The 16,274-nt window shown below is 42.1% G+C and overlaps 1 protein-coding gene across 1 annotated transcript in view; it reads left to right on the plus strand.

The window, feature by feature from the left end:
• The window catches only part of ATRN (attractin), a 276,680-nt gene that overhangs the window by 66,736 nt on the left and 193,670 nt on the right, over positions 1-16,274 (plus strand). Inside the window, exons 2-3 of the mRNA XM_073342975.2 lie at positions 5,861-5,944; positions 14,348-14,461. Coding sequence (XP_073199076.1) covers positions 5,861-5,944; positions 14,348-14,461 — 198 coding nt within the window. The remainder of the gene's footprint in view (positions 1-5,860; positions 5,945-14,347; positions 14,462-16,274) is intronic.

Here is a 16,274-nt window from a genome sequence, read left to right on the forward strand (position 1 = left end):
GTCTCTAAGGTGCCACAAGTCCTCCTTTTCTTTTTGCAGATACAGACTAACATAGCTGCTACTCTGAAACCTGTCATTACAGAATGATGTAATGCATTGCTGGTTTAGGATAGAACAGTCAGAATACACAGCATTCAAGTCATGGATTAATATATGCGTACAATTTTTAGTTCATTTCTAGAATGCCCATCAACATAGTATCTAGGTGATAACATTATAAATATACAAAATACTGATGTCAATGAGTCAAACTGTTTGAGAATCAGTGACAGTATAGGACTCAAGTGATCTTTATTCCCAATAGTATGTTAATAAAAAGATCTCTCTTATAATGGTTCTGGTTGTCATATCATCTGGTGCTGGGGTGGCACTAGCTGCACTGCAAATTTTCCCAGACCTTAAGTACCTTGCTCCTAGATTGTATGTTTTGATCTTATTCACATAGGGAAAACCAAACCATGTTTAAGGACATGATGGGCCCCTACCAGGCTCAAGTACAGTGCTTTAATATGGTAGATTTTTGTGTAGTGTAGACAGAGGACCAATATTAGAAAAAATCTAGGATTTTTGTTTTTCATTAGTATTGGGAACCCAGTTTATTCGTTTATCAGCTCATTTTTGTTGAATTTAACAATAAGACTCCAGCCTTAGCTTGCTTTGGTGCCAAGTATTTCTCTTTATCTCCAGCTTGTGGGTTGTTCATACAATACCATGTGTTCTGTAATACCAGAGTGCAGAGAACGTAGCTTCAATTTCATTTGCTTTGGAAAGTGTTGAACTCTCTGCAATGATACTTATTATACGTGGGTTTATTTGAGTTTAATGAAATATGTTCCAAAGGTTAGTGAGGGATGTAAATCATTTACAGATTAGTATTTCAGATCTTGTTTTTACCAAGGAAACTTTGTTGATTAAAGTCTTGATTTTTTTTTAACTTAAACAGTTCATTTTGTTTTTGGATTGTTAAATATGTCTAAGTTCTGTTAACACTGGAGCGTGCAAGATTTCCAGGAATGTTTGAGACATTATCTTATATTGCCTTTGATCATTTTTCTGTGGTGAATGCCAGAGTAATTGTTTCCAGAGCAGAGCAGGTTGTTCATAATGATTCCTGGATAAAGGTTGCTAGTTGTTTGAGAGCATGGCAGATTGTTTTTTAGCTCCTGAGATTTATTCCTTTTCCAAAGTGTGCATACTATCAATTGCAGGCAAAGTGCCTTCAGAGTTGAAACATCAGCTTATTTAAAACGTTAAGATTCCCAGGCTCCCCATTGACGCTCTTTTCCAAAGCTTAATGTTTAGAAAAGAGGGCCACATTTTTTCAAATATTCGTGTCTAGAATTAGGTACCTGAGTCCTTGATTAAATATATAAATGGATAGTCTGACTCTTCAGAAATGCTGAACAATTGAAAAAACAAACAAAAATAGTCCAAGCCTCCTCACTGAAGTTCACGGAAGCTGCAGGAACTCAGCACACCTCTGAAAATTGGGCCACTGCTCTAGTTGTCCCAAAATGGATTCGGTGCTGAACTTCAGGCTTAAAAGTTTTGGGCCCGGATATATTAAGCTGGAAGTATAAGTATAAATGTATAAGTATAAAATGTAGAGCTGTGCAGAGAGTGGGAATTCAGCGAAGACATCAACATCTGTTTTAGTTCCAATTCGAAACAAACGGCCCAAATTTGAAATTTCTCAATGAAAGAAAACGTCAAAAGTTTCATTTTGGGTCAGTCAAAATAGTTAGTTTCAGTAAAATGGGAACATTTCACTTCCATTTGACTTTTATTTATAATATATAGCATACAAAATATGAAACAAAATTCCAAACAAGTCATTTAGAAAGGAAAAGTTAAACCATTTTTTTCTTAAACGTTGAAATGGGACATTTTGACATAGTTGGAACTTCTTTCCATTTTTGGTGAAATCAACACGATTTCATAAAGTATTTTTCATTTTGGTGGAGCTGCGTTCTCCAGAAATGGTTCTGTCTAACTTTTTTCCGACCAGCTCTGATAAAATATACTTCTCTGAGAACTTGTGAAGTTGCTTTAAAATACAAGCATATTCTCCAGTGGAGCGTCTTGTGGCTGCTCAGTTGCCAGAAAATGTTGCTGGAACATGCTGATTGCTACTTCACAATGGTTTTAATGCCAAAATTCTCTTGTAAAATTTTCCACTGGCTTTTGGTACTCTTCTTTTTATAATGCATCTGTGAGGAACTACTGGGACTACTTGGTCTCATTTTATGTGTATCAGTCAAACTGGACCAGATAGTTTTGGTCTTGATCTTGCTCTCTCCCCTAAATTCCGATGGATTCTCAAAAAGAAAAGGAGTACATCTGGCACTTTAGAGACTAACCAATTTATTTGAGCATAAGCTTTCGTGAGCTTGAAAGCTTATGCTCAAATAAATTGGTTAGTCTCTAAGGTGCCACAGGTACTCCTTTTCTTTTTGTGAATACAGACTAACACGGCTGCTACTCTGAAGTGATGGATTCTCAGACTTTCTCAGGATGGGTTGCACGTGTCCACTGCTGCTGCTTCCTTGGGGAAGGATGTTGCTCAGCACCAGTCAATAGTTAAATTGAGGAAAAAAGCAAGGAACCTGTAACTTGTAGTGGTTTTAAATCTCACAAGCCCTGGGGTTCCAGAAGCCTGGTGAGCTTGTAAATAGTGGAATGACCCAAATGTGGGGGAGGGTGAATGAAGTCATGGTTTAGTACTCCGTCCTCTTCCAGATGGAGGGTGAGAGCCAGGATTTGGAGAAATTTTTCACATTTATCTCCTGGAAAGGACTCTTGCTTCCATGGTACTGAAATAGTGGGGACTTATAAGTGTGTAATTAAAAAATAGAGTTTTCAGTTGATATAATAACTGAAGCAGAGGTAGGATGTGAGATACAAAGGCACTACCCACAAGAAGTGCAGCTTCTTGGAGTAACTGCATTTTCTGCAGCGTGAGGATGGGTTTTTATTTGGGCTGTCGATTAATCACAGTTAACTCACGTGATTTACTCAAAATTAATCTCAATTTAAAAAAAATTAACCTGGATGAATTGCGGTTTTAATCGCACTATTAAAGAATAGTATACTAATTGAAATTTTTTAAATATTTGTGGATGGTTTTTCTACATTTTCAAATATAATGATTTAAATTACAGCACAGAATACGAAGTGTACAGAGCTCACTTTATATTATTTTTTATTAAATATTTGCACTGTAAAAATGATAAAAGAAAGTGTTTTTTCAGTTCACCTCATACAAGTACTGTAGTGCAATTTTTCTCATGAAAGTGCAATTTACAAATGTAGATTTTTTTTTTTGGTTATATAACTGCACTCAAAACTAAAGCAATGTCAAACTTTGTTTGTTTTCATTTACGGGAGATAATGCTCCCTGCTTCTTGTTTATAATATCACCTAACAGTAAGAACAGACGTTCACATGGCACTTCTGTAGCTGGCATTGCAAGGTATTTTATGTGCTAGATATGTTAAACATTCATATGCCTTCATGCTTTGGCCACCATTCCAGAGGACATCCTTGTATGCTGATGATGCTCATTTGGGGGGGGGGGGGGGAAGCATTAATTAAATTTGTGACTGAACTCCTCGGTGGGGGAGAATTGTGTGTCTCCTGCTCTGTTTTACCTGCATTCTGCCATATATTTCATGTTATAGCAGTCTCAGATGATGACCCAGCACATGTTGTTTGTTTTAAGAACACTTTCACTGCAGATTTGACAAAATGCAAGAAAGGTACCAATGTGAGATTTCTAAAGATTGCTACGGTGCTTGACCCAAAAGTCTCAATTGCCTTCCAAAATCCGAGAGTGACGAAGTGTGGAGCATGCTTTCAGAAGTCTTAAAAGAGCAACACTCCAAAGCAGAAACTTACAGAACCCAAACCACCAAAAAAGAAAATCAACCTTCTGCTGGTGGCATCTGACTCAGATGATGAAAATGAACATGCGTCCATCCACACTGCTTTGGATAGTTATCGAGCAGAACCCGACATCAGCATGGACACGTGTATTTTGGAGAGGTGGTCAAAGCATGAGGGGACATATGAATCTTTAGTGCATCTGGCATGTAAATATCTTGCAATGCCGGCTACAACTGTGCCAGGCAAACACCTGTTCTCGCTTTCAGGTGACATTATAAACAAGAAGTGGGCAGCATTATCTCCTGCAAATGTAAACAAATTTGTTTGTCTGAGCGATTGGCTGAACAAAAAGTAGGACTGAGTGGACTTGTAGGCTCTAAAGTTTTACATTGTTTTATTTTTGAGTGCAGGGTTTTTTTGTACGTAATTCTACATTTTTAAGTTCAACTTTCGTTATAAAGAGATTGCATTATAGTACTTGTGTGGGGTGAATTGAAAAATGATATTTCTTTTGGTTTTTACAGTGCAAATATTTGTAATCAAAAATAAATATAAAGTTAGTGATGTACACTTCGTATTCTGTGTTGTAATTGAAATTGATATATTTGAAAATGTAGAAAACACCCCAAAATATTTAAATAAATGGTATTCTATTGTTTAGCATCACAATTGATTGCGATTAATGTTTTTAATCACTTGACAGCCCTAGTTTTCATAACATGTTATGATAGAATTTGCTAATTATCCTTAATTTATGAGGTTATATTGGGTACCTGCTGTTACAAATAATTTTGTCTACCTATTAGTAAGACTGGATTTTATATAATTTAAAATGTACATTTGTGTTGCTTAAAGTGGAGTATTAGTATACGCATTGCAAGTGACACACAGGCCTGAGTCTTAACTGGCCAATTGGAATGCTCATTTGGAAGTAATTACTCCCAGGGAGAAAAGGAAACATCAGAGAAATACAGTTTAATTGAGGACCCTTAATCACTCACTCCACACCGGTACAGTTGGTGCATCCTCTCTTGCTCTCCAATTCTTCCATACGTAGGGTTTTGTTTTTGTTTTTACACAAACACCTCAAATGCTAGATTTTATGAATCTGCTAATGAGTGCCTAAAATCATACATTCAGTCTGTGTCCAGCAGTGCTGCATTTTAACAAAGACAGTGGAAAATAATTTTGAGTAGTCTAAGGGGAAACAAATTGTTGGAAGAGGCAGCATATTTAAGAAATAAACTTATACCAGGAACAGGGACCATTGCCCGTAATGTGGGTTATCAAAGTCTTCAAAGCAGAAACGAGTTATAACTGATCCAGGCACTGACAGAGAGGGATTATTCCATTTTTAAATGGAGAGGAGACTAAGGGGAGTTCAGCACATAGATTTCAGACGAGAGTCTGTAACATAAGTCGAATCTAGACTGGACCATAAGTTACCCTTGAGACTCTGCTTTTGAAAGTAATACTTTGTTGTATTTTGAACGTTTTACTTTTGTAGTAACTTTGCAGTTTGTTTTAAACAAATCTTTCATTTTCTGTTTGTTTTCACTACAGTCCTTATAAGCAAGTACCTTGTTTCATCACTTTTCACTGCTCGATTAAGGGAAGCTCTGTTGCCATCCTCCCTACATTACTCTTTCTGTACCTGTCTTCAGTTATGAAAGAAATACCATTTGTCTGAGTTGCTGGTCTGAGAAGGAAGCCAGATGAGAACACCACCTTGAATTTCCTGGCAGAACTTGTGGGTACTCTGGCTAGTTACGAGAAGGGGTACAGACCAAGAGTACAATAGCAGAATCCCAATTGTCTGATCCATTTGTGTGTGTATTTTTTATAATGGCCATTCAATAAATGAAAATGTAAAGCTGGGTGCTTTAATCAGGGTATTTTTTTGAAACTAAGATGGTTGGAAAAACTTAAGTGTTTAATCACACTGGAAACCTACATTTCTAATTTTTATTTACAGGCTAACTGGATCTTCTGGATATGTAACAGATGGGCCTGGAAATTATAAATACAAAACAAAATGCACATGGCTCATTGAAGGAAAGTAAGTAGCAAACATCTTCATTTTTAGAGGGTGTTATTTACAGTAATTTTAAGTGCAGTTCAATTTCTGAACACGTTTAGACCTTGGTTTCACTCACTTCTATGAATTATTGTGGGAAAGAACACTCTCACAATAATCAACATTGCCCTTTCTTTCTAAATGATGAATTTCAATGGCTTGACTGCTTTATAAAATTGGATAGTTGAAAAGATCAAAATGAATAGAATTTTGTCCTTGTGGTAAAATGACTTAAATGTTATGGTTGTAAACCCTCCAGATTTCCGAATTTCAGATGGTAGGCTAGACTGCATTTGTAACTCCTCCTCCCCCCCCCCCCCCCCCATGCCAAAAGCAGAGAGCTCTAACTTTAAAAATATCCTGTGCATGGAAAAAAACAATCAATTTTCAAATAAATGCTGAGCTTCTGTTGCTTTCCAAATGTGTATTTACTCATTAGTTCCCAATGACTTCAAAGGAATGGTTGCCCTTCTTGGAAAGGTCTCTTACTGTCTGAAAAGGCAGTTGGGAATCGCCCACACCAACACCCTCCTGTTGCTGTTGTAACCCACACACCTCCTGGGTGTAGTGATTGTTTCCCTCTAGTGGCACTGAGACCCCTCAGAGATTAATAAGTCTGCTACAGCCTTAATTAAGAGCCCTGTGGCTTCTCGCTCATGCAGTAGAGGCTCATGCATTTAGCTCCAAAGGTTCCAGGTTTGAGCCTGCCCGCCGATGACCGGGATCTGTTAGTGTTACACTGTGACATGGATCACTTTTTTTTTTTTTTTTTTGCTTTTACTGACTTTTGCAGTAATTTTAAGAGTGACACTTATAGCGTTTAGCTTCTGACCGTCATCTGATTAGTGGTGTAACCATCATAAATGTTTGTGTTTTTTGGATTTTTGTGTGTGTGTATGGGTGAGTGCTGGCACCAGAGCTGCAAAATCAGTCTAGTTTTTAAACATTTGAACTGTCAGCTGTCATGCATTAAACAGTGTAGCTTTAAGTGAGGTTGAAGCAGAACTGTGGAACTCTGGAAAGAGGCTAAATGGGCAGGTTTCTGAATAAAGACGAGGTTTTGTGATGGAATGAGTGACTTCATCTGTGCTGAAATTCATGGGAGTTGAGGTTACTCAGCATCTTGCGGGATCCAGTTCCCCAAGATCTTGAAACAGCAAAGAATACATTTTTAACAATGTTCTCTGCACATTTAGTTTCCGTTGGTTTTGTAAAAAGATTTGACTCCACCCTGTTTTGAATTTCAGACTATAGAAGATGTCTGTGTTTTGTCTCTGTGGAATGTTCCTTAAAATTCTCCAAAGCTCAACAATTCTATTATAACAAGCTTTAATCTCATATCACTATGCTAAAGTTTTCTACTTATTAACTTATTTTTTCCAAAGAAAATGTTCTATTCACAATTCCCTGATAAACATCAAAATAGCTAATCTTAGTTCAGGTGCAGCGTTTCCTTGCATGTATCCGGCTGCTTTCCCAGGAAAACATATATTCTATGAGGAGTGAGTGAGGGATCTTCTTCCTCAGTCATACCACATGTTCATTTTGTGCATCTCTCTACACCAAACCTGTTAGTTGAAGTACTGGTGCACACAAAGCTCTTCTAGCTTATCATTCTCATTTGACTTTAGTCTTGGCATCAGAGGATCGTGTGAATGAGGGTTCAGGCTGGGCAGAAAGGAGACAGTAGAGAATTACGCTGCCAAAAACAAAGCACACGTCCTTACAGAAATAGTCTGTTCTATCTCTGGTTTGCCAAATGTAAAGGTATGCCATTCTGAAGTATAGTTCTACTCTGAAAAGTTTCTATAAAACTGTCAATTGTGTAGGTGTCTTCCCATTATGCCCTGAGTGAATCCTGTGCTGCTGTTAAGAGAGCTCTTGAGCCTAGTAGACAAAGGTGTGTATCAAGATGCAGTAGCAGGAAGTTGAAGCCAGACAAATTCAGACTGGAAGTAAGATGCAGAGAAATCATGTAAACTGCTGAACATTCCCTACCTTTTCATGCTTGGTAGGCTCACCATGCCTATAAAACAGGGACTGTTGGAACCTGCAAAGCACTTGTGGCAGACTCCAGCATCGATTCCAGCCTTCAAAAGGATTTGAGTACTTTTGTTCTCATCCAGTGCCAGGATCTCTTGTAGCCGCTGTCCAGGAGAAGTTCAAACAGCAATGACCTCCCAAACCAACACAAAGGGAGAAAGCTCCAGCTTTGTGGTGTATATTTGGGCAATAAAGTCTACCTCCTAGCCAGTCTCTAGATGTGAGAAACTAATTACCCAGAACTGGTAGCAAAATACAATCATTTGCCCTGGGACAAGCTGTCTCAATTTATGGTCGCACTTCCTCTAGAGCAGGGGTGGGCAATCTTTGTGGCCCGAGGGCCACATCGGGGTTGCGAAACGGTATGGAGGGCCCAGTAGAGAAGGCTGTGCCTCCGCAAACAGCCTGGCCCCCTTCCCCTATCCACCCCCTTCCGGGACCCCTGTCCCTAACTGCCCCCCCCCCCAGGACCCCACCCCCTATCGAACTCCCCCCTTCACCCTGTCTCCTGACTGCCCCATCCGACCACCCCTTGTCCCCTGACTGTCCCCCGGGACCTCCTACCCCTTATCCAACCCCCCACTCTTCCCGCCCCCTTACCATGCCGCTCAGAGTGGCAGAACTGGCTTACTGGAAAGCCTGGGAGGTGGGTGGGCGCAAGCCGTGCTGCCTACGCAGCGGCATTGGTGCAGGGGAGGGAGGACAGCGGGGGAGGGGCTGGAGGCTAGCCTCCCCAGCCGGGAGCTCAGGGACCGGGTAGGGTGGTCCCGTGGGCCGTAGTTTGCCCACCTCTGCTCTAGAGTCTAGGAAAGAGTTCAAATCTATAATGAATGAGGAGAAGCTGATATCTCACACTTCTCTGTGGGCTGCACTAGATTAATCTAATACAGTGTCACTCACCATGGTCACATCTGAGATGTGAAGATTATCCTGGTTCCAAGCATTTGGGATTCCCATGGAGATCCAAAGAACTGAGTAGGGCTGTCGATTAATTGCAGTTAATTCACGTGATTAACTCAAAAAAATTATTCGTGATTAATTGCAGTTTTAATTGCACTGTTAAATAATAGAATACCAGTTGAAATTTATTAAATATTATGCATGTTTTTCTACATTTTTATATGTATTGTATTCTGTGTTGTAATTGAAATCAAAGTGTATATTTTGCTTACAAATATTTGAACTGTAAAAATGATAAAAAAAATAGTATTTTTCAATTCACCTCATACAAGTACTGTAGGGCAATCTCTTTATAGTGAAAGTGCAATTTACAAATGTAGATTTTTTTTGTTTGTTACGTGACTGCATTCAAAAACAAAACAATGTAAAACTTCAGAGTCCACTCAGTCCTACTTCTTGTTCAGCAAATCGCTAAGACAAACAAGTTTGTTTACATTTACAGGAGCTAATGCTGCCCTCTTCTTATTTTCAGTGTCACCAGAAAGTGAGAACAGGCATTTGCATGGCATTTTGTAGCCTGCATTGTAAGGTATTTACGTGCCAGATATGCAAAACATTTGTATGCCCCTTCATGCTTTGGCCACCATTCCAGAGGACATGCTTCCATGCTGATAATGCTCATTAAAAAAAATAAGCATTAATTAAATTTCTGACTGAACTCCTTGGGGCAGAATTGTATGTCCTCTGCTCTGTTTTACCCACATTCTGCCATATATTTCATGTTATAGCAGTCTTGGATGATAACCCAGCATATGTTGTTCTTTTTAAGAACACTGTCCCTGCAGATCTGACAAAACACAAAGAAGGTACCAGTGTGAGATTTTTAGAGCTACCTACAGCACTTGATCCAAGATTTAAGAATTTGAAGTGCCTTCCAAAAACTGAGAGGGACGGGTGGGGCTTGCTTTCAGAAGTCTTAAAAGAGCATGTAGAAGGGTTCGGCCGGAGCTCGTCCCTCTCCAGGGCAGTAGGGAACCACCCCGTCTTGCTACATCTGTCTGGTTACGTCCGAGGAACTAGTCTGGCTGCGGGGTCTCACGCAGCGGTAGAGGCAAAACAACAGTTACGCCCGGTTGGCGGGCAGTAGCGAGTCCCACGCTCCGGTCCTTGGACAGGGACGGTGCAAACCGTTAAGCAATAAGCCCAGGCCCTATGTTAGGGTGGCGGCAAAGAGTCCATGGCTCAGGCCCTCAGGCAGGGGCTGAGCAAACAAATAAGCACCAAGCCCAGGCCCTGGCTCAGGGCGGGCAGTACAGCGTTTGGGACTCAAACACCAAGCTCAGGCCCTGAGAAAGGGGCTGAGCAAACAGGTAAGTTCAGGAGACCCCGGCCCTGGCTCCGAAGGGCCTGGGAGAGGGGGAGACTGTCATCTGCATGTTGGGTGGCAGGGGGGATGCAGGCCCACCCACTCCGCTGCGTCCCATCTTGGGGCCCTAGCAGCAGCAGACGGCCTGCTGTTGTGTCAGTGGGGGTCCTGGCTGCAACACACTGACATAGGCTCTAGGTGTGCTGCAGCCAGACTAGGGTCGGCTACCCCCGGGCTACTTCCTACCTCCCCGTCTAGAGGTACCTGCACCTGGATGGTGTCCTTCAAGGAATCAAGTACCATGGGTACTCTTCAGGTACCCAGCGAGTGGTAGGCTCGGCAGCTTCTCTGGGTAACTTGCCACAGGCAGGCTTAACAGTTTCTCAGGGGTCAGGTCAGGCCTCGGCTCGGTTGCCAATTGCAGGAGTCTCCCAGCCGGGAGCTAGGCCACAGGCGTCTGGCTTCTCCAGCGGCTGGGTCTCTGGTGAGCACTGGGGTTGGGCTTTTGTACTTCCTGTCCTGTGCCTTGACCTCTGTGGGGCTGGCGCAGGCTCCACTGGCTCTGCCCACTTTGGCGTCTGGAGGGGCTCGTTCCTCTCTGGGGCTGCAGGGAACCACACTGCCTCGCTACAGAGCAACACTCTGATGCAGAAACTACAGAACCCGAACCACCAAAAACGAAAATCTAGCTTGTGCTGGTGGCATCTGACTCAGATAATGAAAATGAACATGCGTTGGTCCGCACTGCTTTGGATTATTGTTGAGCATAACCTGTCATCAGCCTGGACACGTCTTCTAGAATGGTGGTTGAAGCATGAAGGGACATGTGAATCTTTAGCGCATCTGGCACCTAAATATTTTGCGACATTGGCTATAACAGTGCCACGAGAACGGGCAGCATTATCTCCTGCAAATGTAAACCAACTTGTTTGTCTGAGTGATTGGCTGAACAAGAAGTAGTACTGAGTGGACTTGCAGGCTCTAAAATTTTACATTGTTTTATTTTTGAATGCAGGTTTTTTTGCACATAATTCTACATTTGTAAGTTCAACTTTCATGATAAAGAGATTGCATTACAGTACTTGTATAAGGTGAATTGAAAAATACTATTTCTTTTGGTTTTTTTACAGTGCAAATACTTGTAATCAAAAATAAATATAAAGTGAACGCTCTACACTTTGTATTCTGTGTTGTAATTGAAATCGATATATTTGAAAATGTAGAAAATATCCAAAAGCATCCATTATTGTTTAACAGTGCGATTAATCATGCAATTAATCTTTTTAATTGCTTGACAGCCCTACAATTGAGGGCTTTCTCTTTGAGGACAATGAATTTCTTAATTCAAAGACAGATGAGGCCTTCCATTCTTTAAAGGACTCCCAGAATGATCCATGTTCCCTTGGCCTGTGTGTCTCAGCTCCAAGAAGGAAGCAGGAAAGATCTGAGAGCTCCTTCAATACTACTAGAGACTGCAGAGGACTCCAAAACCACTGAGGAAGAAGCAGAGGTTCCAGTGCAAGTGACTTTCCTCCTCTTTTCCCACTGTCTGGCAGTCTGGGCCTTCTGCCAGACGGCAAGTTTGATGCCAGTGTCAAGAGCTTTGGAAAGCCATCAGATGATCTCTTCCATTCTACATCCTCCCCCTGGCAATCATCTCTATAATTTTAGAGGTCTGGACATGGATCACTTTGGACCAGTGGATCCTAGAAACTGTAAACAAGGGGTATTCGACCAATTCCAGTCCCTTCCTCATATTCCCTACCCGCTTCCCTCTCCATTTTTATGAAGTGAGCTGTAGCTCACGAAAGCTCATGCTCAAATAAATTGGTTAGTCTCTAAGGTGCCACAAGTACTCCTTTTCTTTTTGCGAATGCAGACTAACACGGCTGTTCCTCTGAAACCTTTCATGAGAGATTGTTAAAGTAAGAAATAGACTCTTTTTACAGCTTGGAGCAGTAGGGAACGTGCCCTTTATGTTCAGAGAGAGGTTTTTTTTATTCCCATTATTTTCTCCTCCCAAAGAAGAAAAGGGTAGGCATCCCTTTTCTGGACCTTTGATGTCTCCACAAGTTCATCCATCATTGAAAATTCAGGATGATGACTCTTGCTTTCATAATTCCCTTGTTAGGTCCTTAAGACTGATTCAGGGCTCTCAACTTCCAAGACACTTACTTGCACATTCATTCATCTGGTCCACGGGAAATACTTCCGATTTGTAATATGAACATTTCACTGCCAGTACAAAGTCTTGCCCTTTGGTCTTCCACAGCACTGAGGGTATTCACCAAGTACTTGACAGTTGTGGCAGCTCATCTGAAGAGATAAGGGACCCATGTTTATTCAGACTCAACTACCATTTCAATTCATGTTACTTTAAAATACTTCATCACCCTCCTATCCAGGGCCACATTGTGTTTTCTCATCATACAGTAGACCAAGGGTTCTCTAACTTCATTGCACCGCAACCCCCTTCCGACAACAAAAAATTACTACATGACCCCAGGAAGGGGGACCGAAGCCAGAGCCCGCCTGAGTCCCACTGCTCCGGAGGGTAGCACAAAGCCAAAACCTGAGCCCCACCACCCCAGGTGAGGAAGAGGTCAAAGCCCAAAGGCTTTAGCCTGAGCCTTGCCACACAGGGTTGAATCCCTTGGGCTTTGGTCCTGCATGGTGGGGCTTGGGCTTTGAGAACCGCTGCAGTAGATAGATTCCTGAAAAGTCACATACATGGTTATTTCCCCCCAATTTAGGAGCCCCCTTCCTCTTTCTGTCTCAATAGAGGATTAGCAAGGTAGATGGGTTCCCACCCTTCGAGTCTTCAGCAACTTGTTCGCTATACCACCTTCCAGTGAAGACTGCTTTTTTAGTGCTTTTTTTTACAGCTCAAAGGATAGGTGGCACATGGCAGATCCTCCTTGTATAGTGTTTCATAAGGATAGCGTCACAATCAGACCTCGTCTCAAGTTCCTTCCAAAAATTGTTTGAGTTCCATATGAACCAGTCTGTTCATCTCCCGGTTTTCTTCCTCAAGCCTCACTCCCAGGGAAAGCAAAGTTTCACACACTTGTAGTAAGGGCACTGGCTTTTTATATTGGCAGGCCAAAACCATTCAGGAACACACTTACGTTGTTTGGCCTTTGCAGAAATGGTTAAGGGTCAGTCACTATTCTCTCAGATTATCTAAGTGGGACTCCAACTGTATGAGAACTTTTTATGGGTTAGTCACTTGGTCACATTACAGCTCAGGCAGCCTCTGCTGCCTGTTTCAAAAACATCCCTAGTTCTGAAATCTATAGGGCAGCTACATGGAGCTGAGTACACACCTTTGCAAGACGCTACTCTTTCGTCCTCTCTAGTCATTGTTTAAGTATCTTATGCTGTATACGTTGTTATACCATATTTATCCAATTCCATGCAAACAAATAAATGCTTGTTAGTCACCAAAAGTGGAATCCATTTTTCTTCAAGTCATTGTCTAATAATTGAATACTTACCTTACAGAAATTGAGATGTGTGGATATCAAGGATCTCATGGCCCAGCCTCCTTTCCTGCTTTTCATAGAATCCTAGAATATCAGGGTTGGAAGGGACCTCAGGAGGTCATCTAGTCCAAACCCCTGCTCAAAGCAGGACCAATCCCCAATTTTTGCCCCAGATCCCTAAATGGCCCCCTCAAGTATTGAACTCACAACCCTGGGTTTAGCAGGCCAATGCTCAAACCACTGAGCTATACCCCTCCCACCTACAGAATTTTGTATTGGCATAGGAACAGAGGGATGGCTGGGTCCAGCCTGTCCTTAATGCCTTTGGGGGGCTGGGGTGGGGCGGTGAGAAAGTTCTGGGCACAGGTGTGGCCCCAGCGGACACTGCTAGCCAAATCTCGTGCATGGGCTACATAGAGTAGAATCTAAATGGACAACATATCTTGAGAAATCACAGTTACTGTAAGGTGAATAGCTGATTTTTTTTTTTGAGTCACTTTGAGAGTGAAACTGCACATCAAGGCAGTTGTTTGGAGATGCTGCCATTGTGGGTTTTTTGTATGGTTAATTTAGGGTTTATTTTTTGTTTAGGCCAAATACAATCCTGAGGCTTCGATTCAATCACTTTGCTACAGAATGCAGTTGGGACCATTTGTATGTGTATGACGGAGACTCAGTTTATGCTCCATTAGTGGCAGCTTTTAGGTAAGTCCTACCCACACAGTATGAAGCTAATTGTATATTATGCTATTATTTTACTTGACTCCTAAATGAAGATTTGGCTTTCCAAGGAAAAAAAATATGATCTAAGTATCATAAAGATATAGCTCTGTGTGTGTACTGGTGATAAGTGTACTGTTACTCAAACCATAGCCAACCAATAGTAAAAACTGTTAGTATTTCTCTGAGGGATGGATCAGGGGATTTCACAGTAGTACACTTGAATCCTTATTTTGTGTGAACTACATAAATCCTGTTGTTTTTCTTTTTTAATACCAAAAATGTTTAATTTGAAGTTATTCATTACGCAAGTCTTATATAAACTACAAAATCTGCCCTTAAAGTATCAGGCTTACACATGGTAGTGAACGTATTATGTTATAGTAGGTTTGGGTCTTGCTTGTGTGCCTGGAACCAAGCAGAACTACAGCCATACATTGGTCACAAACGGCTCAGCAGCACCCTCAATTATATAGTTTTTTGGTTTTTTTTTTTTAAAAAGCCAAAAGTTAAAGCTAGTTTCTTCCAGTAATTTGGAAGAGAGATTCTTGTTTACTTCTCATGAAGTCATTTGGATGCCACATTGATGGCCCTTTTAAAAAACGAATACAGGTAGAGTGATAAGCTCCTGGGGACAAGGGAGATTTGGCAGTATTGGTAGTAACATAAGGCATTATGGCTACTGGTGCCAAGAGGTTAATAATTTAAGTGCAGAAGAAAGATCTAAATACAATATAGTTTAGTAGCAACAGACCACCTTATGTTCTTGTCTTCTTCAGCTGAGGTAAATAGATCCCAGAAGATACGTATGAATTGTTAATACCCACATTGGACTCGAATCCTTTCCTATGGGCCAGCTGTACTCCCGTTTCCAGAATTACCATTGTACTTAATTTACACTTCAGTTTTTGTATAATTTTCCAAAAATACATTACATTTGCTCTAAACATGACAGCCTTTCTACACAGTATGTAGAAAAGGGAACAAGAATAAGGTAGAGACAATGGACAGGGAAAGGAAGGACAAAAAAGGTTGTAACTTACTAAAAAACAAATTAGTGGGTTTTTTTACTTTCAATGAAAATGTAAAGATTCCTGTAAACCAGGGGTGGGCAAACTACGGCCTGCGGAGAGCGGGGTCTGGGGTTGTCGCCCTCCAGCGCTCCAGCCGTGGAGCAGAGTGGGGGGCCGCTCCACGCTGCTTCCGGAAGCAGTGGCATGGCCCCACTCTGGCTCCTATGTGTAGGGGCAGCCAAGGGGCTCCGCTCTGCATGCTGCTGCTGCCGCACCAAGCACCGCCCCCGCAGCTCCCATTGGCTGGGAACTGCAGCCGATGGAAGCTGCAGGGGCGGTGCCTGCTGATGGGTGCTCCTGCATAGGAGCCGAAGTGGGGACATGGCCTCTGCTTCCGGGAGCCGCTTGAGGTAAGCGCCGCCTGGAGCCTGCACCCCATAGCCTCTCCCCATGCCCCAACCCCCTGCCCCAGCCCTGATCCTCCTCTCACCCTCCGAACCCCTTGGTCCCAACCCGGAGCACCCTCCTCCACCCCAAACTCCTCATTCCCAGCTGGAGCCAGCACCCTACTCCCCAGCCCGGAGCCCCCTCGTGCACCCTGAACTCCTCATTTCTGGCCCCACCCTGAGCCCTCACCCCCAACCAGAGCCCTCACCCATCCCGCACCCCAACCCCAATTTTGTGAGCATTCATGGCCTGCCATACAATTTCTATTCCCGGATGTGGCCCTCGGGCCGAAAAGTTTGCCCACCCCTGCTGTAAACACTCTACTTGTATTTAGGGCT

Source organism: Lepidochelys kempii, chromosome 4, assembly GCF_965140285.1.
Source record: "Lepidochelys kempii isolate rLepKem1 chromosome 4, rLepKem1.hap1, whole genome shotgun sequence".
Taxonomy (NCBI): Eukaryota; Metazoa; Chordata; order Testudines; family Cheloniidae; genus Lepidochelys; species Lepidochelys kempii.